Genomic DNA, 27,603 nt, shown 5'->3' on the forward strand with positions numbered 1-27,603 from the left:
CTTTTAATATGTACTTTAAAATGCATTTAATCTGAGGGAGAGAACTTTTTAAAACTTTGTGTTTAATTTTTTATTGCTACCTCATAGGAATCTATGAAAAGGTACAGCAATCCAATCTATTGGATAGAGCTATTCAGTAGAACCGATGATTAAATCCAAGTGCATAGGTTATGTTTATACACATGATATAAATAGTATTGTGTGGCTGTTAGTATAATAATAATTAGTAGTCTAAACATTTGAATTCAATTATTTAATATTATTAAGCATGGAACTGATAGGTCCTGGCACAGATGTCATGTATATTGGCTGTTAACCACTCTGTTGCCAGTACTAGGACTTGGTAGTGAAACAACAGGATTACTTTCCTATGTTTGGGTCAGTAGACTTAACCCTGCCCCAGACCACAAAATCTCAGAGCCTGTTATCCACATCCCATTGAGTAAGTATACTGCTTTTGGCAGCCATTTCCCTACCAACCACCTCCAGTCTCTCAGCATACCATTTTTTAGATCTCTAGGCAAGTGGTATGGTTCCTTGTCTTACCTATAAGAAGTTGCTGACCATTGTGCTAGACTCTATGCCAAAGCATTTATTTAATCATATGGCCCTAAGAGTATTTTAAAATAAGGTCATAGCTTATTCTGGGAAGCCCAAGAAGCAACACTATTTCTGTAGGCTCTCTTTGATGTGAAACCAACTATGGAGGATGTTAGGATCCTCAGGTACTGGTTTTGGTTTACATTTAAGTGGATACCCAAGTAACAGTGCTTTGCAAGATCTCAGGTCCCGATGCTTTCTTTTAACCCAAGGCTCTGGGGGGTCACCTGTGGGTTAGACAACGGCTTTGGGGAGGCAGGAGCTAGAATGAGGAGGGAATCTGACAACTGTACCTACAGAACAGAGCTTCTACCTTCTTTGGGTTTCGATTGGATCTCTGCTGTCTTTCTAGTTTTGCAAGTCAGGGAAGAAAATGTATAATCAGCACCCCACTAATGTCTAGGGCCTTCCATTTATCCCTGCCCTTTTGTAATTGCTGCATTGTAAGATCCACAAGGGCAGGGAATGTCCCATGTTCATATTTACATTCCCAGTGTCTATCCCCCCTATAACCTCATGTCAGAACAATAAGAAAGTACCAGCTTAAAGGGGCTAATCCTAGAGTTCATTCTAGTTTGGTTTGTGGAGTTATAATCAGAATTACCATTCAGGCAGTGAAATTTTTTCATTAAAAATTATATAAATACTGTATACTAATTATACAGAAATATAATAGTATAATGAATCCTTATGTATCCACCCATTCCCTTCTAAGAGTCTCCATCTCCTTTTGCCACATACTGAGTAAATGGGACTCTTTTGTCTTTCCTCTGGTTAGATAAATGGCTCATAGAATGTATCATTCTTGAATCTTCTGTATTGAGTGCACAGCCTGCAGCCTTTGGTTATCATTTATGGTGTTAGGTATTATTCAGAACTTCACAAATCATAATCTTAACACTATTATTCTCAGTAAATACCTTTTTTTAGCTTTATAACTTTTGATAGTCTTGTCTTTTACTGAGATGTCAAGTTCCACCCCTTGAGAATTCTGTTAGTAAGATAATTTCTGAATGAGTCTTAATCTCTTAACTAGCAAATTATTCTTGGTTAAACATTTTATTAAATGTGAATAACTTGAGTATCATATAAGTTTGTGAACTGACAAGTTAGGTTTTTAGTTTGCTGGAAATAGGATTGTTTACAAAACCGTTGAAAGTATGAAGGAGCAATTTTAAACTTCTATCATTGAGTGCATTCAGTAAGCTATTCTTTAGCATCTATATTTTATTATAATTTAATCTTGCTGCTGCTTTACCAATTAAGCCACAGGGTTATGTTTTAAAAGGTCATAAAAGAGATGTACCTAGAATACTGTACTGGGTTAATAACTTCTAGTGGAAAGCTATTCATTGTACTTATGCAAATTAGGTGTCCCTTACACTTGCCTTTATTCCATTCCATAGAAGTACCTTTGTGCCTCTGGAGCTGAGCAGAGCTCAAACAGTTGTCTTTGAGTCCAGATCTTAGTGAAAGCAGGAAATTCTCTTTTTGTATATACAGATGTATATGACATTTTTCAAAAGTTTTTGGACAAGAATAAGATTATGTTGTTCCCATTCATTACTTTAAAGGAAGAGACTCTGTTATAAATGTGTTAGACTTTTTCACTTTATTTTTAAGCATCTAATTGGGATAATTTTCACTTTTCTGGCTGGCTGTAGTAACCACACAAAATGTAGGTTATTTATACCCTTAAACCTGAGGGGTAGATTATAGATACATTTTCAGTTTACAACACAGCAGTAGGCATTCTTGTTAAATTAGTTTAAGAAATTCATTTTATTTTGTACAAGGTATGATCCCTCTACACAGTGAACAAATATATTACAAATCTGGGTTGTTTAAAAAAGTATTGCCATTTCACAGTCTTATGCTATTGTACAATAATAGTATTTTCTTTATTCATATGAATTGTATGCATAACACTTTGAATGAAAACTTAATTTCTGTAAAATAATAGAACAGCTCTTTCCAAGTTGCCAATAAAATGCACAGTGCACATGTTTAGGTTGACCGTGAACCTATTTGTGACAGTACTAGGCAGAAGTTCCTAACAGTTGCTCTGTAAGGTTGAAATCTTTTACCAGTAATGCTTAGATATGTGAAGGCAGCTGTTGTCACCATAGATTAATCACACCCTCTGCCTTTCCCTTTTCCCTATCACCTGATTTTAGTTGTATTACATTTCCTTAAAAATCATAGAATGTGACCTGAGGGGTTTTTAACTCCCCCTTACCTGATTATCCCCCTTTTTTTAATAAATGGGGAAAAAAGGAGCCCAGAGAGGGCAAATAACACTCAAATCTCTTGACCCAGTGCTTTAGCAACTCGACCATGCCACTTCTTGCTGACTTTTTCCCAGATGGTAGTTGGCAAAGAAGAGGTGAAACTTGAATGATGCTGCTTGTTTGCAGTTTGTCAGGCAGCAGTTATAACACATGGAGGGCAAGGGGAGAAGATAAACCTGGGACTGAGCTGAAGTTTCACCTTGCTGATCCTACTTCACCATGCTTCTTGATCCTGGCTTCACAAAGATAATTGAGCATTTGCTGCCCTGAAATACCGAGGTAAGTCTCTTATCTATATTTGTTTCTACATATGAATGAGAAATACATACTTGGATCTACAACGTAATTTTCTAGTATATTTTAATAAGGCTTTTTTGGAAAGATTTGCTATTGCTGATCACTTGCTCCCATGCACACATGCAGCATTCATGTAAGTATATTTCCCTGTAACAATAAAACTTGCTTATGCCTTGAGTGAAATTGGGGAGGGGGCATTTACTTGTTTATTTTCTTGATTTTGCTGCTTATTGCCCATGGGTTCTATGGCAGATATCCAATCTGTATCAAGAGCTCCAGAACTCCCGTGCTTCCTGGCAGCTATTTCAGCTTTGCCGTCACTTAGTTCCTCTTCTGTGTACCTTTCTGAAAGCATTTTTTACTGGCTAGACTTAACCAGAGAATGGAGTGGAATAGGGATGGCCATTAGTTTCCTCAGTTTGCCCTTTTAGTCTTTAATTCTTGTGAGGAGGTCATCTTTTTAGGGTTTGAGAATTGTCTCCCAGTTTACCTGTGTTCATTAGTAGTGGAAGGTATAAATAGATCTGAATACTGGGTTCTGGAGCTTTAGCTCATTGTAATACATTTTTGGCCATCTTGGTGGTCATTTTAATGTAGAAGATAGGAGTACCTTATATCCTTATATGCTGTTTATATAAAGTTCTTACATTGTTACAACTGATTACAGTATATTCTTCCATCATTTCCTTTAGTTCCATCAAAAAGCATAATGTACTTCAAGCAGTTTAAACTTTTGCAGTATCCACTTTTGTCTAATTTCCTCCATACTTTAAGGTTCCATACTATGTCAAGCTCAATATTTATAGAGAAGTGCTTCTTCTGAATCAAGGAATGCCAACCAGATAATTTTGGGAGGCTAAGTAGCCATTTTTAGGATACTTAATTCTTACCGGTCTGTGCTTGCTTAAAGCATCATCTCAGAGTTCTGTTTCACATGGAATAACTCAGGAGTGAATGGACTAAGGAGATATGACAAGGCCAGGACTGACTTGCAGTGTTCTTGAACTTTGAATTGGCAAGATTTGGTAAATCTGGCCTAGAAATCATTGTCATAGTCTGAAAGAGACAGCTCTACCTTTGAAACTTTTTTTTTCTCCTACTACCACCAGGGGCAGAAGAGAGAAAGTTAATTTGTATTTATTGAAGTCTCATTTTTAAAAAATTGAAAATGTCAGCATTAGACTATATACTAAACTCTGTGATCTTGGCTGCTGTAATTTGATGGACCAGACTTATATGTACAGGTACTTCAGGATTGAAATTAGTACAGTTTGTGTCTATATACTAATTATCTTAGGTGATAAAAAACAGATGTTGATGGTAACAGCAACCAAAAGTACATATACATTTCAGGTGCTTTAAAGTAATCCTCTCCCCTCCCCAGTCCCCTTTTCTCCTCAAACCTGTTCTACATATTTTTTAAGCATCATGTTTCAGATAATTATATATATAAATATATATATTTAGCTAATGTTGATGAGTAGCTGTACCTTAAATGTTTTAAAAGATCATATAATCCAGGGCATTTGGGCTTGGGGTGGATGGGTGATAGGATTTGCCTTTGTGAACAGACCTTTTGAGCAATTACCCCAGTCCCACTTGGAAGCTCTTCTTTAGTTCCAGGTGAAAGCAGTAACTAACATGCAGCTGGAGTCAGTCTGTATCATTTCAAGTCAGGGGATTGTCTTCTTTCAGAGAGTCAGAATATTCAGCAGAGCACACACGGCAAGAGAGTAGCTTATCCCTCTTAAGACTGCTTGTCCTGGGAGGGCCCATTGGCAGGGCTCTGTCTTATTGGGAGGAGGTCATAGTGACCAGGAATATGGCTGGTCCTAGGTAGATCGTATGGATTCTGGATATAGCTGGCGTTAGGACCACGGCCTTCTTGGACCACACTGACTGTGGGCTCTAGGGAATATAGTGAAAAATGAGTTCAGAGAACAGATTAGCTTTGGTTGCCTTGTTGTGGGGGTGGGGGATTCTATTTAACTCAGTGGGGAGAGAAGCCAGGGATTTATAAATCTGTGATACATATGAGGATTTGGATTGAGGCTTGAAAAGGGAAAACCTAAGTGGGTGTGCTGTCACAATCCCAAGCTCTGGTCAAAACCAAGAGATTTAAAATATCCTAGAGGTAGGGATCTTATCATTGAGCCCAGGGACATAAATTAAACTGGGAGAGAGAAGGTGATGATTTAGAAACTTGAAATGTCTGTCCTTATTGTTTACTTTTTTGAACTATGATTTGTATTACTGATCAGTTGAAGTGTATGTGTGTGTCTCTCCACTCCCCATTTCCCACCCTGTGTTTCTGCTTCATACTAGTTCTGGTGTTTTTTAAAGCAGAATTGGCATAAGAATTTGATTTCCTGCATGAGAGAGGAGGGCAAGCCCTGGGAAAGACATGTCACCTTGGATTCCTTAGAAAGCAACAAAAGAAGGTTGTGTTTTCAAGATAGGGTGAGTGGAGAGGGCTTTTTTTTTTTTTTAACTGCAGATGCTGTACTATTGCCCTGATTTCACTACGTACTTATTTGAAACACCTACCAACTTCATATATATTTTTATTAGATGTCGACAAGGATGGCACATCTATGTACGGAGAGCCCCTGTGCATAGGCGACTTCATTTCTACATAGCTGCTTTCTGGAAGCTTGCAGGTGAGGATGGGTGGGTCCTTAATTGTAGCATAAGGGTTTTCACTGCTATTCAAAGAACAAGTGCTAGAACTGCACACGGATTCTTTCATGTAATCTGCAAGGCAAGAGAGATTTCTTAGGACAAGCAAGGACATAGGACTTCATTTAAATACCAGAAGCAGACTTGAGTTGAGTTTATGTGCCTTCAGGGTCCTGGAGCTGTAAAATGTTACGATAATACAAGATTTACTTATTAAACATACTGTGGAGTGCTTTCCTATGTAGGCAGAATTCTTTTTCTAAAGAAACATGTTTTTGGAGGGATAGGAACATTTTGCTTTTAATAGGTATAGCACCAGAAAGGGATTAACTCAAAATATTCATAGTAAGTTTTCACATCTATTACTCAGTTTTTACAAGATTCTGCAAGGTTGTTGATAGTTTGCATTTTATAGGATGAAGGCCCAGAGAGATTAAGTGATTTGGCTAAGGTTACATAGCTCATAAATGGCAGTGCCAAGACTTGAATCCATGCCTTGGGACTCCTTGGCCTGTGTGTTTTTTGTCATATCATTCTTTTGAATTCGTTTTGTTGACTAAGAAGCTTAGGATCAGAAGTAGAAGTGTATTTTGGCACAGGTGTCAGCAGTTTGGCAACCTTCAGGCAGCAAACCCTGGCAGCATTCCTGCTTTCAAGAAGCTCGTGATCAGAAGTGGGGCAGCCTTAAGTGTAATAGAGGTGTTCAAAGCACCTCCGTCTCAAGCTAGCCTTTGGAGAGTTCCTGATTTCTAGCAAGTCTGCAGTATGTCCTCTAGGGTCACCCTATAGTTCTCATGAATGCTAACTGAAATTTATTTTAGCAGTATCTATCTCTGATACTAGGAGAGCTCATGCTTCCTCTGTTGCTGCCTCTCAGTGCATTATCCCCAAGACTGCAGAGCATGTTAGGATAAAAGGATGCAAACTAGTTTATAAATAGGAAGCAAGATAAAGATCACTGTTGACTACCAAGCCCCTGCCAAAGGAGGCAGGACTTGCCTAGAAAGAACAGTAGACTCTGTAATCTGGCAGCTTTCTGTGGGGCTCATCCTTCTGTGGGACTCTGCCAGCCAGGGGGTCTAGAAATACATTCTGAGTTGCAGAGGGTTGATAGTCAAGGGTGATCTAAGAAGTCTAAATTTCTATATGTGGTAGCAGGTGGCGAAATTCTTGGGTGATCCTTTACCAGGACCACCGCAAATTACACTGCAGGCTGCTGTTGATCTGTGCTGTCTGTCTCTTACTTGTGAGATTAAGAAAAATATGAAAAAGTGAAAGTGATAATGTAACGAACTCAGGGGGTGATTAGATGTAACTTGGTCCATTGAGAGCAGAACAGTTCACACAGCTGAAGTAGTGGAGATGTGTGCTACCACAGTAGCCTTTTCTCCCATAATAGGTAACTGGTTGGGAGGGGATTTACATTTAGTTTAGTATAGGGTTATTGGTATAACCCTATACTAAAAGCTTTAGCATTTCCTCAATCTTGTACAAAAGTAAAATGACCCATCAGTCCCTTCAAGTGTTTACAACACCCTGTGATGTGGGCAGAACAGTGTTATTCCTCTCTCCCTCCTCTCCCTTTATTGCTTATGGGAAACTGAAGTTTAGAATGGGGATGTAACTTCCCCAGAGTCACATTGCTCATCAGTAGTAGAGCCAAGCTTAGAGCACTTCCCATCACAACTTGGCCTACAGGTAGATGTCGGCCTCGGTCCCATCTTAGGTTGTGGCCTCTTCCTAGCATAGAATCTTAGAAAAGAGGAGAAAATATACTTGGTAGACAATGAGCAGTCCCAGCAAGGACTAGAGAGGCTGGATAGGCCAGCTGCTGGTCTGGCGCTCATGGGGAAAGGTGGCTGTGGGTCCTGGGCCATAACCTGCCCAGGGCCACATGAAGTTGCCTCTAGTGAGCACTTTGTTTCTTAGTACAAGGGAGTGGGGCTAAGTACGTCCAGGAACCCCAACATGGCCCCTTTGGAGTCTGTGAACTCACCAGCCAACGGGTAAGGCAATGTGACCCAGAGCTGCTTATTTGGAAGCTAAGGACTAGTACTGCTTAACAAAGGGCTCTCTCCTGGGTGAGAAGTCTAACCTCTGTCCCCTCTTCCCTACCCTGACACATCCTTTTATCTTGATTGGCAGCTGCCTCTCATATTTTCTAAAACTTGAGCAATAGCAATAGCTTACTTGATGTAGCACTTATGCTAGTCTTCATTCTGGTTAGATTATTTGAAGCTGGTTAATTTGTGAAGGACGCTGGGCAGGAAGAACTATCAATTACTACTTTAGAAATGAGGAAACTAAAGCTCATAAATTCTGCTATGTTAGTAAGTACAGTTGACTCTTGAACAACATGAGTTTGAACTGTGTGGGGTCCACTTATACATGGGCTTTTTTCAATAAATATATTGGAATTTTTTTATGGAGATTGGGACAATTTGAAAAAACATTTTCTCTTCGTTTTAAGAATACAGTATTAAAATACACTTACAAAATATGTGTTAGCCAACTTCATGTTATGGGTAAGGTATCTAGTTAGAAGAAGGCTGTCAGTTGTTTAGTTTGGGAGAATCAAAAGTTATACATGGATTTGCAACTGTGTAGGGGATCAGTGCCCTTAGCTAACTCCTGCATTGTTCAAGAGTCAGTTGTAGTTTAAGTTAGGACATAACTCCTGTCTTCTCTGGTATTCACTCATGGTGTTTTCCCCTCACATCTTGTTACCAGTGTTCCCGTTCTGTATCTCTAAATGCAACTATCTGTAAGGTAGCTTCACCTTAACCCTCAACAAGGAATACTTTTTAGGTATGGGGCCACGCCCTGCTGAGAGAAAGGCCAAGCTCTACACTTTAGTGAATATCCCATGACTGATTCAGTTAGGGCAATGGGAGAACCTTGAAGTTCTCACTCAATGACTGGAAGAGCCTCAGACAGCCAAAAATGCCCTTCTCATTCCCACCAGATAAGTCTGGGCTGCTTTAAAATTTTTAGGAATACAAGGAGTTCATAAGGGGGATACGTTCCAAGACTCCCCAGATACCTGAAACCTATTATATACTCTATTTTCCTATACATATATACCTGTGATAAAGTTTAATTTTATAAATTAGGCACAATAAGAGATTAACAACAATAATAAAATAGAAATTATACTCTAGTAAAAAGTTTGTAATGTGGTATCTCTCTCAAAATTACTGTACTGGTCCTTCTTTTTGTAATGATGTGAGATGATTAAAATTCCTGTGTGACAGTATGAAGTGAGGTGAATGATGTAGGCATTATGATAAAGCATTAGGCTACGATTGGGATCATCTGCTCCAGACCACGGTTGACTGGACAGCTGAAACCAAGGAAAGCAAAACCTTGGATAAGGGGTGGGGGCTAATGTAAATTGTTTGCTCCAAGGGATGCACCTAAATGGTTAAAAGATAAGTTTGGGTTAGGGGAGGGGATTAGTCTCAGGAAGAAGCTGTATCTTTCATAAAGGGGCCAGAAGGTGTAAGGACAAAGGATGGAGAAGTATGTGTGTGGGTGTTGAGGTAGTGGGAGGGAGGGTGTTGAATTATGGAATAATCTGGATTCTATTTCTGGGAACTGGAGGTGGGGGAAGGGCAAAAGAAACTGGAAAACTCTTCAGGTAGCTACTCTTTTCTCTAGCTGAGTCATCCACCTGGCTGCCCAGGGGGGGGGTAGGGGAAGGGGAAGAAGAACCAGCTGCTTAAAACACTTCCTCATCCCTTTACAGCCCCACCCCTACCACTGCTAGACCAAGCCCTTCAGGGCATTTTGCAAAGAAAGGGGAAGCATCAACCAAGGCTACCCAAGCTTTGGGGAGTCACTCCTCCAATGCCTGTAATAGCCTTAGGACTGAAGGCTTAGCTCTATAAAGCCTTCATATTTGTTCTCCTCTAGTTCCTACCTTCCTGAAATCACACACAGCCTTACACTATCAGAGGCAGAATGGGTGAAATGAGCTAATATAAACATCTTTATTTTATAAAGGAAGCAGCAAATCCAGAGAGGGAAATGACTTTCCAAGGCCACTGTGTGAGTGGGATCTGAACTTATCCAGGACTTCAGGTTTACACTAACATCTACTTAAGGCCAGTATTTCACTGCTGGGGAAAACCCAGGCACAGAAGGTCCATCGTTTGTTTCTCGGTCTACTACTGTTACTTAGAAGGCCACACTGCCTTTTCTCTTCCTGGGTCCTAGGTTAGCGTCCTTTTCTTGATAGACAGGATGTGGGGAGAGGAAATGGGAGAGCTGAGGTTCAGAACCACACTGGCTGAAAAACATTTTCAGGATATTAGTGGACTCTTAACTACCTCAGAACCCAGGGTTATTGCAAGGGAGACTTGGGGATTGGATTAGCAAGGAGCATACAGGTGGGGAAAGTGGCAGTCAGTAATAGTGGGATCCAGGATTTCAGGATCAAAAAGGTGAGAGTAGTGGGGAGGATTTCTTTCTTTTAAAGCACTTGGAAATGTCTGACAGACAAGAAATTTGAATGTAGGCAATTTGTTGTAGAATCATTGTGCTAAAGGGGAGAAGGTAGAGGGGAGATAGAAAGGTGTCGAGAGGTAAAATGGGGTTAGCACAGCAGTGTGTGGGGCTCACACAACTTCCAGGATGACAGTGAGTGGAGGTTTTAAGTAAGTAACAGGGCAAGAGGAAGCACTGACTGATTTAAGACTTGTAGAATGTCTTAAAGAGCTTAAAGGGCCTTAGAGATGGTACCTTGTTCTAATAGATGAAGAAACCCAGAAAACACTGTGATCTAGTCAGCACTACACAGCAAACTAGGACTGGAATCTAAATCTTCTACCTCCCAGGCCAGGTCTCTTTCCCACTGAGCTCAGAGAACACTTAAACTCGTTTATCTTAGTGTTTCTGATTTGGTTTAGCCCAGTAGTTTTAGGAAATAATTTCATTTCTGGTATAAACTATTTTATTAAATGTTTACTTGAGAGTTCAGCCAGTTAGTGGAGTTTATTCCATGTCTTTTATAAATATTTCTGTAAAGTTTCAAACTGACATTCCAGTTATTCTTTTTGAATTCTCTTGTTGATGTGCTAGTCACTAAATCCACTGGTACATTTACCTATAGCCCTCTTTTCTCTCTCAAGTTACAGGATGATTATAGCCAGAGTGGTGAAACAAAATCTGGCCTTCCCTGCACTCAGATGTGGATAGAAGATCCCACAAAATAGGAATGAATAACACTGAGGCAGAGACACTGTTTTTCTCAGCTTTCCTTCTCCTTTAAACTTTGAGTTTGAAAGTAGCTACTCCAATCACAATGCACAGGACAACGGTGCATAGGGAAGTTGTGTGCTCATTTATTGAGGTGTCTGGGCCAGTTGGAGCTTATTCACACTTGTGTCGCATATCCTCAGAGCTGGAAAGGGCCTTAAGAGATTTTTCTGCTGAATCCCTATACCTCTTTGAGAAAGAAACTAAGGTCTCAGGTCACAGTGATAAAATAATAGAGCTGTCTTTGCTGTTTTTAGCCTCACCTACTGAAATGGTGCTTGCCTCCATTTGGATGGCCTAAGTCAAAACTCTAAATGGCCAGAATAATGCTCCCAGGGGAGTAGTGTCCTTCGGCCAGCCAGAATCCTGGGGTGACCTCCTGTCTCCAGATCATTTTCTTGTGCTATGCACATCTGAACATGTGCTTACGGTGACTTGCACTTCGTGTTCTCTTGCCCAGAATACAGTGCTCACTACCACCACCCATCCCTAGTGCACCCACCATCTAATAACTATCCCACCGAGGGCTGTAGAATTGCTCTTCTTGTTTAGGAAATATTTGTGTCCTGGGTGTAACTAAGGCTAAGTCTGAAAGAGCAGAATAGTAATCCAGGATATCTGGGTCAGTCTGGACCAGTGGTTTCTAGGTGTTATTGGGTGATACACTCAGGATACCCTAAGGTACTCATCACAAACAGATTTCAGCCTCCCACCCCACCCACCTTAGCTACGCTTTCAGAATCTTGGGAAGATAGGGTGTGAACATCTCTGTATTATAACAAGCTTTCCAGGTGACCTTGGTGCACAGCTAGATTTAGGACATCTATTGGAGTCTTTGCTGGCTGTCAGTCATACTTCTTTCAGTTTGGCTGAGACTCTCTCAAATAGACTTCAGACAAAAGGAGGGCCCTGTTACATTAGCACAACCCTTTATAATATGCAAAACACATTCCATCTCTGATTTTATTGAATACTTATGATAACCTTGTTAGACAATAGGACAGGCATAATTATCCTACCCCAACCTTGCAGATGAGGAAACTGGATGATAGAGAGCTCACAGTCTAAGGTCACAGTCAGTAATTAGTGACATAGTTCCAAAGCCACCTATTTCACACATTTTGTCATTTAACCATAGGGCCTAAGCCCAGGGGCAGGACCTGGCCCTTCATCTTTGGCCTCACCCACAGACTTCCTAGAAGGATGATCCGACTTGCAGCTTCCATGTGCTAGAGATTTAGTACTGGCTTCCCGCTCCTGGGGGCTTCTTGAAGGTGGTAGGCCATACAATATTAACGCTAGGTATCACTTTTATTCCTTGTGCCTTGGAAAGCCAGCAGGTGTACGGTGTCATTCCTTGCCAGCACAATGACAGGAGACTTCTGGGGCAGGTAAATTGGCTTTATTTCAGATTTTATAACTCATACTAATTAGCTGGGTAATGAAGTTCTATGTTTCCAAAGACATTTAGTTGGCATCTATAAAAAACCCAGTGTATTTGCTAAGCAGGTGCAACTGAAACTGAAATATAAATTCATTAGTATTACGATTGGTCCTCCTAGGCAGGGCTACCCAGCAGCCCCAGGTCCTTTGGTCTTTTAACTTTTTTGGGGGTGGGGGATGAGATGGCGCAGTGTCTCTGGTAGAATTCCTGGTCATGTCAGATCTGCACTCTGTATCTCACTAAGTCCTTTCTAATGGGGCGTCGTGATTGGGTACTCTACCTTTGAAGCCTTTGTCCATAATGTATGTGTTCTGACGTCTATCCATTCCACAGGCACCTGCATAAAAATAGCATAAGGAAGGAAAAATATGGGAAGGGGTTAGTTCACTCACACTCCTTTTTCCCCTCTCCCTTCTCCAGAAAATAGTAGTTCTTTAGAACCAGAAAATTATTCTGGGTTCAATCTACTCTAAATCATTTTAACCATACAGGAATCCTTAAAAGGCTTGTAAGTGAGCCCCAGTGCCCCCTGCATATTCAGCGCCCCTCTTCTTTAACCTTCACTCTGAGGGAAACATCTTCCAGCAGGTGATCAAAGGCAGCTCTGGTGCTACCCGCAGCCACTGCAGGTGAAGTCCCGGTTCCGAAAGTATAGGATAAGGAATGGATTAGAACCAGTTCTTGGTTTGGAGAAGGGGTGAATGACATTCCAAGTCCCAGTTCTGTTGGATTTTGGAACGGAGTTGAAGATGTTTTCAGCTCTCAGCTCTGGTCCTGCCTCTCCTCTCCTGGATAGAAGCTTGACAAGGCAGCCAGGGAAGGAGGTGGACATGTGGCTGAGCTTGAATTACCATCTTTACAGAGTGGATAGTCCTTCCCATCCATAATCAGCTCTTGTAGACATTTTGGGGGGGGTGGAGTTGGGCCATTTGCCCATAACTGAGAGTTACCTTTGAGAAATATTACCAGAATTTTTCAACCCAAGGATTCTTTTCTCCTTTTTGACTGTCAATGTTTATTCTAGGCCCCCACAATGCATGGTCCTGAGCCCCAGCCAAAGGCAGAACATAAAACTCCAGGGACCAAGCTCAGGTTCTTTTGCTGCTAAAAGCAGTTCAAGGAAAACTCAGGTTCTTTTCCCAGAAAAGAAACTTGTATTTTTAGGTTGAGACAGTAAATGATTCTTGCTCAGAGTCAAAGCCATTATTATTACTATTATTATTTCCCACTTTTAACTGAGAACACAGTACCAGACAAGGCATGCTAAGTGCTTTAATACTTGCTGACATACAGTTTGACACCATTTGATCTCCCCCATTTCTGACACTAAGCACCAACCCATTGCTTAGATACTTCCCCATACCACCTCCACACAGAGTTCCCCAGTTGAACTTGCAAAGTTTACTCCCATCTGCCTGCCTTCCACACATTACTGAGTAATAGGGCAGAGCATGCCCAAGTTTTTCTCAAGTATGCTGTTCTTGAGAAGAGGGCCTATAGGTACCTGTGCCCTTCAAAAACATAACTGCAACAGTTTGTGTCCCTAGCATCAGTTTAGCATTTTATCCAGACATGGGCTTCATTTGCCTTCCCTGAAGGAGGAAGGCTAAGCTGTTAACTTGTTCCTTTTTGGGCTTTTGTTTCCTGTTCTATAAAAAAGGGGCAGTGACTTATGTGAGACTACACCAGCAAATGAGAGGTTGACTTGCAACTAGAACTCTGATCTCCCCAAATATTCTCTCCCATCAGCCACCAGCCTGCTTTTATGTAAGCCAAAATATGACAGTGTGTGGTGGCTTTGGTTATACTGGTTGAAGAGTGAGATCTGCAAAGCAAAGAGAAATCTGGGCTGTCTCCAGAGGATGCTCTCATGGATACAGGGTGGTGGTGTTATATGTGTGTATAGGGGTGGGGGTGAGGTTACTGAATGCCCTGGACGCTGCTGAGGCAGCCCACAGCCAAGCACAGTCTCCTATGCACAGGTCCAGGGTCTTTGCAGCCCATGCGTGCTCCATGAGCAGATGAATTCAGAACCTTTTCTCTTCTTAGTCTTACTGGATCCAGGGACTTGCAAGACCTGCATCTCTCTTGAGCTCCGGAAGCCAGGTTGTCCAGGAGGCCCTGCCCTGGGCGAGGGAATGGGGATGGGGTGGCCACATTGTAGGGAGACCACATACTTGGTTCATCATTACACTCCTATAGCACCTACTTCTGTAACTCCTACCCACATCCTCCTGTAGCAGGACTGATTTTACGGGTTTCCTTTTTGTATCTTTCCCCACCTACCAGGTTTGAACCTAATACATGAGCAGAGAGGATGTTGGTTGACACATCCTGCTCCAGTATCTCTGGGTCCCTGTTGGACAGCCCTACTCTGTGATCTTGGAGAGCTTGATGTGGGCCACTGGTGGGCCTGGGGTTTCTCTCTGGGGGACTTTATGGCCAGAGATAACACTGTATCATTCACACCCATTGAGAGCCCAGAAAACCCTAAAGGTGATGCCACCCCCCAGTCATTTCTCAATGGTTTTGGGTTGTATTCTGTGGCCTGTAGGAATGCAATTATGTTGTGTCCCCTTCACCTAATATCACTTGCAGTTTGTCCATATCCACTGACTATGATGGGAGCAGAAGTGGTGATCCAGACAGGTTTCCTTCTTTAGACAGGGGCTTGGGCTTGTAGCCGTGTTAGGAGGAAAGGCAGGTCCAACAGGGAGACTTCTGGGAACATGGGGGTGGCTCAAGGGGCAGGAATTAGGGCTGGGTGGGGTGGGGTAGGGCAAGTACTAGGTTTGGTCTGGTCTGAGAGCCTAAGGGGCCCAGTGGGTAGAGGGTAGGGCTAGGGGTCTAACCTGGTGAGTGTGGCTCAGCGGGGCGGCTGAGGTGTCTAAGTTCAATGTAGAAGTCCTCGGGCGGGTACTTGGCCTCCAGGGCACTGATCTGGAAATGGGAGTCTAGTGAGAGGAATGACAGGGAGGAACCATTATTCCCAGGGCCCTGGTATGGCAGGGGTTGGGGGCAGGGGTTGACACGGTCAGGGTGGGGTAGGCCTGAAGGAATTAGGGCCTCTGTGTAGCATCCAAAGGAACTAGGGCCAGCAGGGCCAGAGGGATTTGCTAGAGTTGAGGCCATCTAGCTTGCTTCTCCTTACCTCCAACCCTACTCCTTAAAGGAATTGGTGCCCACCAGGGCCATGGGGCAGAGTGAGGTACCTTGATAGGACCTGGGTCTGGCAGAGGTACCTTTCCCACATGATGAGTGCATTTTTTGCCTCCATCTGGAATCCCCATATCTGGGTCCTAGCAGTCTTTCTTTGTGGTCCCTGGCTCATAGCCACCCTTTCCCTATCCCGTAAAATAGAAATAATAGGCATTTTGGGCTTCATTTGCTTATGCAAGCTGAAACGGGCTTGGGTTTCCTCTCTAAACCTCTTCTTCCTGGGGGAAGCCATAATAAAAATCCATTTATTAGCCCTCTTCCTTGGAGCCAGGACAGGACCCCTCTCAATGTGGGAGAAGGAGAATAGGGTGGGACGTGGTGGTGAGGGACCAAACTCGAACCACTACTGACCTAACACGTTCACAAAGCTGTAGGGGGTCCAGCCTGCTGTGTCTCTGTCAAGGGACTTGTTACTGAGCTGTTCGGAGAGTAGGAGAGCCAGTTAGTACCTTTGCCCCAAGATGCCCCTGCCCAGTCTTCACTTCCCAGCCTCATGCATCCACCTGTGCTGATCCCGATTCACCTAGGTCCCCAGTCATTAAAGGAAAGGGATAGCTAGGTGTTCCGTGACAGGCTGCCATGGTGGTTGAGGCCAGTGGAACAGAACATAACCCCATCTAAGCTGTCTGGATGAGGTTGTAGGGTTTTCAGCCCTTGGGGTAAAGGGGGCAGCACCTCCCAATAGCCAAGAACTGGCCCTGAGGGGAAACAGGTCAGCTGGCTGCAGAGAAGGGGCTCTGGCAGTGTCTTAGCTACAACACAAGGCCATCTCCAGCACAGCAGGGGCTGAGGCTGTCTGCAGCACCACTGTCACAACCACCACCTGACCTCGGCTGAGTGTGAGAGTCTCCCTTTGTGTGACCAAGGGAAACTTGCAGGGTAGGGTGTCCTTATGGCGCAGTCTTTCCTCTTCATTATCCTCACAGCCGGCCTTCATATGGTTGTCATTATTTCATAGGTGGGGACCTGCGTCCTGCTTGTGGGCCCTGCTCATGGTCACATGAGGAGTCAGTGGCAGAGCTGGGTCTACAGTTCAGATCTCAGGTCCCAGATCCATGTCCTTTCCTTGTCATCTGCCTTTGCCACAAATGCCCTATCTGCCAGGCTGAGGGGTCCTCGACTGCACAGAGCCACTTTGGGTCACCATGTGGGCTATTCTGCAGTAACTCTGGCCCTTTACTGCAAGAGGGTAGTGAGTGCTTCCCGGTTAGAATGAGCCCAAGAATGACATGGCCACAAAGGGCCTTTACCTCTCACTCTGCCTCTAACTCATTGCAGTCTTGATAATGTGTCTCTAGTTAATAAAGAACTTCATACTGGAAAACTCTGGATTCCTTTCCTTCAGCTTCCAGCTCCTCAGATAAGCATAAAGCCGAATCTGGGAATAAGGGACTGAGCTGAGTAGATACATGGGAAAAGGGGCCAGAACTATGGGGCTGATGCTTATGGGCCTCAAGGCACCCTGTGTATAACATCCCCATTACATAGGAACACCAAAGCTGAGGGCCATGAAAGAGTGGCCTTGGAGTGCCGACTTGAATGTGGTGGCCCGAGGGGCTGTATGGTGTTTATGTTATTGTTACGGGGTTCAAGGGGCATTGCCACCAGGTCTTTGGTAGCAGGCATGGCCTGTAGATTGGTGATCATTTTCTGTGGGGGCAAACAGGGTGAAAGGATTCCCAGAGCTCTAGGGCAGAGGCCTGGGGTAGGAAAACTGCTCCTGCTTATGTTCCTGGCCCAGGATGGACGTTCTAGGAAGCCAGGAGTCCTAGGATTGCTTCCCTAAAGGTTCTGCTTTCTCTCTGTGTATACACATGCTTAGGAGGTTGTCAGACAGTGTGCGGCATGAGCCTTTCAGATGTGTGGTCCTTGGGGCTGTTCTTTATCAGATCTGAACCTTCCACTTGGCGCCTCATGAGTCCTGGCACACCAGGGGAGCTCACTGCACATGTGCTAAAACATCCTTGTCCCAGGGCCTGTGACTTTAAGAGGATGTCTTGCCATCAGCCTGGGTTATGCTGGCAGCTGTGAGGGAAGGCCCAGTCCAAAGTGGTGCGCACCTGCCTTTAAGGCCTTCATGGCTCACTGTCAACAAGAGCACCGGCTATGGCTGATGTTTGGGTTCCATGTCCCTTGTATTGGTTCTGATTGTGACAAATGGTTGTGGGTACGTACTGATAACATCTGGTATGTCCAGATAGAAGGACGTCAGGTGGTACCTGAGTAGCAGTGGTTACTCTGTAAGTGCTGGTTATACATGTTAGTAATGTACTGCAGTGATTAGTGTTAGGTGGTATAATGTTTGGATTACATATGTTAACATGTGGCAAAAGCTACATAGTTATGTGTGATGACAAAAGGCTCCACATGAATACACGATCACATGACTTTGTTCCAGTTGTTTACACACAGGTATGGGAATATATATTATATTGAATGATGGTGTAAGTTGGTTACATATGGTGTCCACTGGTTGCATGGCACTTGTTGGCTCCATGTATCCTGCTGGCTTCCTGTTACATGCTTCACAGTGTTTATATGCCCCATGCCTCACAGGGCTGTATTTAATGTATTGGCCATTGGTTGCACCTGGACCCTTCAGGTGGGGGGTTGGTGCATTCTTTCCTGGGCAGAGGTGAGGACTCAGTGGGAGGATAGTGGATGGGGGCTGGGGAGTCAGGGACCCGGTACCTTGGTGGGACTGTTCCTGTCCAGAGTGCTGGCCTGGCTGGTGGCAGGCCCCGCCAGTGCGTGGTAGCTGGAATTGGAAAAGCACTGGGCATGGCTGCTACTTTGAGACAAATCTGGGGAGAGAACAAGGTGCCACATACCATCATACCCCTGTCCCTGGCATGAGATACCCAATACTAACACTTGGGCTTGGCAGACTTGAGAGGGCCCCGTAAAGACAGACAGCCCAGCCCCCAGCCCCCATGCTTTCTGGCATCAGCTACCCCAACAGAAATCTGTAAGAGCCTGATTTGTCTCTTCCCTCATTGTGGCCCTTCCCTGCAAGATGCAGGTTATTAGTCTTGCCAGTGTGGAGGGTGGCAGCAGCAGGTAGAGCACAGAGAGGATGGTTGGCTTCGTCAGCCTCAGATGTCCCTGAATCGCTATACTGACTCTCCCCTGCCTCCCTCCAGGGTTCCACCCCGGTAGTGAGGCCATAAAGAGAACCTCACTCCTCTCAGCCCCAGCTCTGCCCTTCTGCAGATTCCAGGACCTCTCCATGGGGCTGGGGAATTCCAGTGCAATGTGGGAAAACCCGGCCAACTTTGCTTACAATAGTCGTAGAAAGGAAGTCCCCAGATCATCTCTGTGGGCTTGGGATTTCACCAGGGGATGTATACTTTGGTTGAAACCCAGGGAGGCATGCAGGCCAGAAACGGAGAGGCAGAGTCTGCACCTGGGCCGCCTCTATCCATCCTGCAGTGGAGCTGGGCACAGGGTAGGCAACGCTTAGTAGGAGCGGGCTAATGTGATCTTGGTTCTCTAAGTCCAGGGTGCAGGAGGCTGCATATTGGCAATGAGCTACGGAGCCAGCTGGAGAAAGCTGTTACCCTTGGGCTTCCCTGGACAGGCTCCACCTCCTGTGGCCCAGGGCTATGGACAATTTAGGAGCATTTTGACCTCTTCTGTTTAACTAAACATGAAGCAAAAGGCAGTCAGGGTTCAGGGCAGAGGAAGGATCTGGCTTAACTGTCCTACCCCTGCCCCTCTCAGACTCCCAGTTAGAATGTGCTTTGGAGTTGTTACCTCATTTGTGGGCAGACTGGGTTCCAGTAGGCCTGGCCAGAGGAACATTGCTCAGACTTCAGGTTTCCTCCAAGTCAGACACCATCCCCTTCTATTGTGCTAATATGACCCTCCTAACTCTGGGAACTGGGAGGGTTCTGAGGCCTTTCACTAAGCAAGCAAAAATGGAATGGGGCCTGGACACTGGGCCCTAGGTCCAGTTTCCTGAGGTGGCACAGGCATCAGGCTATGGAGAGGTTCCTCTGGAGAGTGTACGAAAGTTACTGCTTAGTGTGGGTGCTCCTGTGGCTGAAGCCTAGTGAGAAGGATGGGAAGCTCCTGCCCATAGCTGCTTAGAGCTGGGTGCACAGGAAATTACCTCCACCTGGAACCTCGTCTATCTTTCCCAAGTAGGCTCCTGCTTCCCACCCCCACTGCCTCTCTAGAAGAGTTCGAACAGCTGGCCCCAGCCAGCAACCCTGCAGGCATGGCCACCCACCTTCAGCAATAAACCCGGTGTCCCCAAGGATACCATGTGACTCTTCCTGGGTTGTGTGTGGAGGGGAAGGAGGTGGGATGCAGGGGCAGACTTTACCTGAGAGAGAGTAGTCAGTGCTGGTCATCCTCATGGCAGGTGTGTAGGAGACACGGGGAGCCAGGTCACGGCCCTTCTCTTTCTGCCGCCGCCGGCACCAGGCAAACAGACCCAAGAGCACCACAATGAGGAACAACAGGAGGATGATGCCTGTGACAGCACCCACTGAGTGGCGCTCTGCACCCAGCGCTGGGCTGATCTTGGTGTAGGGGTTCATCTCTTCCATCATGAGGGCAGCTGCAGACAGAGGGAGGCCTGCTTGCTCTTCAGATCCTTGGCATGGGGCCTAGACTCCTTCAATGTTAGGAGACCTGAGTTCTGGTCTTGGCCCTATTCTTCAATCCCTGTGTGATCCCAACCCTCACTCTTCACTGCCTACAGGAGATGGAGTCTTGGGGTCATAACCAGGAACAAATGTGATTGTAGATGGGAAACAGTAATAATGAGTGTTTGAGAACCTTACTCTGTTCTAAAAATGAGTTGCAGATATTAACTCATTTGGTCTTCCCAGTAGCCCTATGAAATAGGGACTATTTATTTCCCTTTCACAGATGAAGAAACTGAGTCACCAAAAGGTTAGATAACTTGCCCAAGATCACACAACCAGTAATGGATAGGGTCATGTTTCTTGAAGTCAGGAAAAAATTGGAATCAGCCTTTCTACCTGCTTACCAGCTATGTGACTAAATCCTCGTTTTGCTCATTTGTAACATAGGGACAGAAATCCCACCCTCTCCAGGGGACTCTTGAGCACCGTATGACCGACAGTAAAGGCCCAGGATTACTGTTGACAAAACCACTGGTGATACATCTCTGGGCTAACCCCCTCCATGCTGATGCACATGGCCAGGGGGATGTCCTGCTGGCCCAGCAGCATCTAGACCTCCCCTTGGCTGTCAGCAGCTGGCTGAACAGTGCTGGCCAACGTCACCGGGGAGGTAAATATGCTGCATTGTCGTTCTCTATGAAAGATCAGAATGTGGTTGGCCCTTTTCTCTCATGCACTTAATTGATCATTCCCAGTCCCCATCTCCTAGAACCAACAGTACACTTCACAAGAGTTTTTATGTAAAACCATATTATGTACACAAAACTGCTTATGTGCCAGGCACTGTGCTGAGTCCTTTACTCACATCTCAACTTGGTCCTCACAACTGCTTTATGGAGTGTCATCTGTGGAGCTGGAGCCAAGGTTGAGCCCCTTTGGGCCCCTGGGCCCTCAGCAGAACCTTGTGTCATGGTGCATGTGGAGTCAGGCCCAACAAAAGGAAGTGACCTGCCGGAGGACACCCAACAGGTAATGGCAGGACTAGGATTTGGCAGATCTACTCAGTCTGGTGGCCTTTCCACAGCACTAGCTTGTGGTTCCCCTTATGTGGCTCATCGGAAACTTGCCAAAGAAGAACATAGGGAGGCTGTGACTGAGAGGCTGCCTTTCCAGTGCCTGGCACCTCTGTCTCCCCCTCTGCAAGCCACCCCACTCACACTCTCCTCCCAAACATGAATAAAGGGAAGCCATGAAGTGTCCTTATGATTCCAAATGTTCCTATTTGAATCTCCCTGCAGCCTGCTTCCAGGGGGCCCTTTCCCAGGGGCCACCTTCCCAGGGGCCACCTGTGTATTACCTTGGTCACACCTGATTCCCTTGAATCCAGAGCTGCAGTAACAGGTGCCAGTGACGTGGTCACAGGTGGCATTGTTCATGCATTCACACAGCTGCTGACACCCATAGCCAAAGGTTCCTGGGGCACATCCTACATAGCATGTAGAAGAGTTGAGGTGGACAGTGAGGCGCACCGACTCCTCCAATCCCATATGTGGACAGCTGTGATGGTTAGCCTGTTCTGCCTCAGAGGGAAACCTATTTCTCCGTAGCTCCCATTGTGCTTCAGGGATACTTGGGGGTTGACAGAGCAGTTATAGCCCTGAGTTGGGGGGAATGCCAACCACTACTTCTCCCCACTTGACACACACAAAGCGTTTTCCATGTGCCAGGCCCTGAGCTGGGTGTCGCGTTTCAAAGAAGAATCACACATCTGTCCCCCATTAGTCCCTCATTATGCCCTCAGGCTGCTGCTCTGCCCTCAACATCCCCCATCCCACCCCAACTGGAGGAAGAAACTCTTCAAAGTTTTGGCATGCCCTTCTGCAGCCTTTTTCCTGGGGGTTGTTCCTAAAGTTCAAGGAGCAGGGATTACAGAACCCCAAATGGATGGGCCTCGAGGAGGGAGGCTTCCCCTGCAGGAGACTGAGGCCTGGAACCAATACCCAGGATCAGGGGTCTGGACAGCTTACTCTGTTCACAGTGTCGCCCGGTGAAGCCTGTACGGCAGGTACACTGGCCGCTGATGTGGTCACAGCTGGCGCCATTCTGACACTGGCACACGCGCCCACAGTCCTTCCCATAAAACGCTGCTGGGCAGCCTGGAGAAACAGGGTGGGTGGGGGCAACTGCAGGGTGCAGCTGGGACCAAACCTGTCTTCTGCTGCCTCTTACTCTGAGCATGGGGTGAGGACTAGTGAGACCCTGCACCTGAGCTGTCTTCACACTTTGGACCCTCACAATGAAGAGGTGGGGGTGGAGCTATGCAGTCCGTTGATGGTTCCTTGGAACCAGGGGCCAGGCTGGGGTCTCCAAGCTGTTCCTCCCACACTGGGTCCTACTGTCCAAGAAGGGGTCTGGTATTGGTGAGTGCTGGGGTACCTTACAGCTCTGACCTTCTAGGACTTTGGGCCCATCATTCCAGTCAGGCTTCCCAGTTCTTCCAAAGGGGAGGGACAGGCAGGTGGGCTCCTGGCCCTGGGGCCCGCCTCCTCCCTCCCTCCACTGCAGGCCTGGACTATGCCCAAGGCAGCCAGCAGGCCGCAGCATGAGATTCCAAATAGCCGGGAGGCAGGACTTACGCTGTGTGCAAAAGAGTCCAGTCCAGCCAGGGGTGCAGTGGCAGGCCCCATCCTCAGCGCTGCAGCTCCCCCCGTTGTGGCAGCTACATGTGTGGAAGCAGGCGGGGCCCCAGAACCCAGGTGGGCAAGCTGGGGATGGGTGGGATGCAGAGGGTGAGGGCGAGGCGGAGCGGGACAGATGGAGAGGAGGGGGAGTGCACGTCAGAGCCGAGATGCCAGCATACACCCAGGCGGCGTTTCCTGGCTTTCAGGGCCTGACACACTGCCAGGATTGTTCCAATCACCTCTTGGCCCAGTGACCCAGGATTCTCGGTAAGCCCATATTCCCTGCCCGCTCCCAGCTCTGAGGGCTCCTGAACCTCCCATCTCGAGACTGGCTGTGATTTGGAGTGTGAGTGTGAGTGTGTGTGTTGCAAAATAAAAAGATAGTAATCTATGGTGTGAATACTGTGGCATAACTTCCCCACGAGTACGGGACTTGCCCAGGGTAGGGACTGTTTCAGCTGGTGAGCTCTCTGAGGATGCCACTGTCTCCATCAAAACAGAAATTCCCTCATGCTAGCAGATCTAACTGGGACTTCCCTAGGGGTACTGGTTGGGTCTCATCCATTGGTCAGTTCCACAGGGCAGAAGCTGGGTCTCCCTGTGTAGACTGGGTGGCCCCTGCTACCTCCAAATCAGACTGGGAACACCTTACCAGAGCAGACTCCACAACGCCCTGTCCGGACTTATGATGCCCAGGGTATCACTCATGGGCCTCCCACAGGATGCCTTCCCTGGATGCCGGGTCCTCTGCTCACTTCCTGACTCCCAAATTCCAGCATGCCGGTCCCTGACCTCCCTTCCTTCCTATCCAAGCATAGAGGCTACTCCTTGATTGGGTTCTAATGGAATGTTAATTCGCAGTGTTAATTTTATTAATGCTACTACCAACAATGTCAATACGTTTACTACCAGCAGTTAATGATGCCAGTGATCAGTCCTAACAGTTCGTCATGTTAGCTATAGAGCTAAGTGGAACTCAGGTGGACCTTCCTATCTGCAGACAATCTTAGCCCTGGGAGGTGGAAGTCCCAGGGGCAGAGAGGTTTTGGGCAAGGAGGGGATGTTTCAAGGCCTGACTTCGGGTGGGGAGCATTCCCCAAGGGGCAGTTTCTTACCCTGTGAGCAGTCCTTGCCAATCCATCCGGGGAAGCACTGGCAGGAGCCATCGATGGGGCTGCAGGTCCCATTGTTGGCACAGGAGCAGAGCTGGGCACAATCCTGCCCAAAGTGCCCTCCAGCACACACTGTGGGCACAGGACAACCTGGCACCTGTCCTCCCACCTGTACTACGCAGACCATCACCCACAGCTGCACCCTCAGAAGTTGGTAGGCCACAGCCACGGCTACCCTGGGGTCATGGATCTGGGTGGGAACTGCCTGCCTTGGCTCCCGCCTCACCCTTCTCCATTTGCACTTGAGAGTTCCCTTCTTGTGCCCATAGCTGTATTCTTCCGGAGGCTCTGTTAACGATCCCCTTTGGAAGAGGATCAGGCCGAGGCTCAGAGGGGTAGAATCACTTGACTTGGGTCTCACAGAGCGGCGAGGCTGAGGACCCCACCTCTGCACGATTAGTCCAGTTTCCTTGCACTGCTCTGTAGCCTTCTGCTTTTTGTTACCACACTTGCCAGCACCACTGGTCCCACAGACCTGAGGGTGGAGAATGTTTGAAGCCGGAAGGGACAAATGCAAGGCAGCAGGTTTGTCTGTGGTTAGACTGTTCATGGACTCTACAAATCAGACCTGTTCCTCAAACCTCAGCTCAGCCCCCTTCTCTGGACAGCCCTCCTGGGTCCACAAGTTGCTGTCTTCCATTGAGATCCCATGGTATTTCCATTTTGAATTACTTGGAGGATTTTGGTCCCAGCCCCTCATGGAGGAGTCACTCATTGGTCCCTGGAGGAAGGGCTGGTTTCCTTAACCAGTCTGCAGGCTCCTTTAGGACTACTAGGCCTGAGTGTTCATTGAGCACCTAATTTCTATTTCCCTTGCAAATCATCATCCACTTGCTTCTTACAGCTTGAGCTCTCTAAAACCGTGGCTGTCTCCATGGCGCTCCTGGGGCCTGCTCAGACATCCCCAGTGGATCTTCTTTGGATCCTAGAGATCAGCACGTAACCTACCTTACCTGGGTTGTCCTTGGCTGCCTCTCTCTCCCAGATGCATGAGTGCCCTCCACACCATTTTCTAAATATACCCCATGCCTTCAGTCCAGCTGTTTGCTTACAGAATTTCCCTGATGCTCGTGGCCAGCTGTGGAAATCTACCCGGCCCGTGGTACTCATATTAAATGCTACTTCCCCTTAAGATCCCTTTATAGTAGACTGCTAGTCCATCAATACCAATTCTCTTCTTCCTTTGAAATATAATTTGGAGTTTTAACTGGACTTATGGCTACCTGGAATAAAGACTTCCTTTCTTGGGCTCCTGCATAGCTGGGTATGGGCATGTGACTACATTCTGGCCAGTGGTAAGTGGAAATGTATGTCTTTATTTGCCCATTCCTTGTTCTTGTTGAATGATAATGTGGATTATGGATAAGAACTGTGGATTAGATGGCTGGAGCTCAAGCAGCTATCTTTCATCAGAGCTGGAAGTCATGTGCTGAGGATGGTTGAACAAGATAGAAGGAACTTGGGTCCGTGACATCTTTGAAAGCTAACCCTGCCATTCCCCAGTGGCCTACTTCTGGACCCTTTTTTTAAGGAGTGGGGGAAATAATGCTTATCATTTTCAAGCTAGTTATTTTGTGTTTTTGTATCACTTAGAGCTGAATTTAATCCTAACTGATTCCCCGTCTTCTCCATTCTGGAGGGCTATGTCCCTGTTTGAGCTTCCAGAACCCCCTGGTCTTCTTTTAATGTGACTTGTGAGCCTGTTTCTGGCCAGGCCTGAGTTCCATCCATGCTGTGTCCCCAACAATGCCTTGAAAAACTTCAGGCACTCAAGGCATGGTTGCTGAATGTGTGGAAATAAACTGGTTACCCCTTGACTCCCAAGTTCTGCTGAGAAAGGGTGAATTCAGGGTGAATTCAGAATTTCCTCCCTTACACTACAGGCTTTGTGAAAGCAGGAAACTTGGCTCCCATTCCTTGTTGTGACTGAGTGCCCAGCATGGGCACTGGCATATAGCAAACAATCAGGAAATGTTCCAAAATGGCCAGTGGACCTCAGGAAAAATGACCTTCCAGTAGGTCTGCTCAGATCAGTGACTCCAGTCCCTTCAAGCTTTTCTCAGTTCAACATACTGTGTTCAAAGCCCAAGTTCTAGCCAGCCCTACACCCTCAAAGGCTTCCTTGCATTCCTGTTGTAGGAGAGGAATTCTTTGAATCCCTTAGGCCCTCAATTGGCTGAGCCACATGGAGGATCATGGGAAGATGCTGATTCACGAAGACAAACAAATCCCCATGAGCCAGGTCTCTCAAAACTTGGGCTGGTACCCTATCTGTGATTTATGCCTCACAGCTTCATATTATCAGCCCTTCCCAAATCAGATTGTGGGCACCTGGTGCCTAGGATCTGTGTCCACTCTGTGCCTCTCCTGGATGTGATTCATGGTTGGGACAAACAATGAAGGATACCAAGATATCCAGTCCAAAGCCGTGGGTTTGGGCCCTAGTTTTATTTATGTATTCAACAAATACTTCTGTGGTGCTTAAATGTACCAGACACTGTTCAAAGTGCTTCACAAATATTATTTCAATTAACGATGTGCTACTCAGTGTTATGCATTTTCATTATTACTCCCTACTCCTAACTCTACAAATGAGGAAACTGAGGGACTGAGAAATAACTTGCCCAAGGTCACAAAGCTGGGAAGGTCTGACATGTACTGACTAAATGCCTGTGAGCAAACTGCATTGCCCCGCTAGTCTCTCTTTCCTCATCTGTAAAGGGGGGCTGATAACCCCCACTCACTGGCCTCAGGCTGTGGCTAATATCTGTGGGCAAGCTGGCTGATTTGGGGCCCTGTGCTTCCGTGGTAAAAACCTTAGCTCTTCTCAGGGCAGGTCCACTGCCAGGAGGATGACGTGCATCTCACCCCTTCAGCTTCCTGAAAAGCAGGTCGCGCAGCCTCCTCTTCCCTGCCTCTGGGAGGTGCTTGATTTGGAGAACCCGACCTGCAGTCCTGACCCTCTGTGGGGAGTAGGGTGCCAGAGGTGCTCCACCTGCCCTACCCCCGGAACCAACTCAGAGCTTCTCTACCAAGCTAGTTTTGTCTTTGAAGTTTTTTTCATACCCCCAAGGCTGACAAATTCACCCCTAGAGCTGCTAGTGCAATCAGTCTAATACATTAACTGGTTGACTGCTTAGCTGAATCAAGAGTGAGGCAGAGAGAGGCAGTCAAGAGAAGGGGGGCCAGTGAAAAGAAAACATCTGGTTATATTTAATCTATGTCTAATGATTCTGCATAAGCAGTGTCTGTAATTTGTAACTTGCTGGAAAGCTGGTCATTAGAAAATGTCAGTTCAATTTTTTACAAGGTCTGAGACTTAACCAGGGCAGTTGCCATTAATAGCAAACTCTATTAGATCTA

General features: G+C 46.1%; 1 protein-coding gene across 9 annotated transcripts in view; it reads right to left on the minus strand.

The window, feature by feature from the left end:
- Positions 1-2,438: 2,438 nt before the first annotated feature.
- MEGF11 (multiple EGF like domains 11) overlaps positions 2,439-27,603 on the minus strand; it is a 333,487-nt gene continuing 308,322 nt past the window's right edge. Inside the window, exons 16-25 of one of the 9 annotated variants that reach the window (XM_036932235.2) lie at positions 24,184-24,312; positions 23,024-23,152; positions 22,415-22,543; positions 21,745-21,873; positions 20,120-20,356; positions 18,481-18,593; positions 16,141-16,207; positions 15,423-15,524; positions 12,851-12,907; positions 2,439-5,942 (exon numbers count right to left, since the gene is read on the minus strand). In XM_036932235.2, coding sequence (XP_036788130.2) covers positions 5,719-5,942; positions 12,851-12,907; positions 15,423-15,524; positions 16,141-16,207; positions 18,481-18,593; positions 20,120-20,356; positions 21,745-21,873; positions 22,415-22,543; positions 23,024-23,152; positions 24,184-24,312 — 1,316 coding nt within the window. In that variant the 3' untranslated portion in view covers positions 2,439-5,718. Of the gene's footprint in view, positions 5,943-9,036; positions 12,908-15,422; positions 15,525-16,140; positions 16,208-18,480; positions 18,594-20,119; positions 20,357-21,744; positions 21,874-22,414; positions 22,544-23,023; positions 23,153-24,183; positions 24,313-27,603 lie in introns of those variants that run through there. The other 8 variants (XR_008992643.1, XM_036932236.2, XM_036932239.2 and 5 more) reach the window with 8 other exon arrangements.

The sequence above is a fragment of the Manis pentadactyla genome, chromosome 11 (genome assembly GCF_030020395.1).
Source record: "Manis pentadactyla isolate mManPen7 chromosome 11, mManPen7.hap1, whole genome shotgun sequence".
Lineage (NCBI taxonomy): Eukaryota > Metazoa > Chordata > Mammalia > Pholidota > Manidae > Manis > Manis pentadactyla.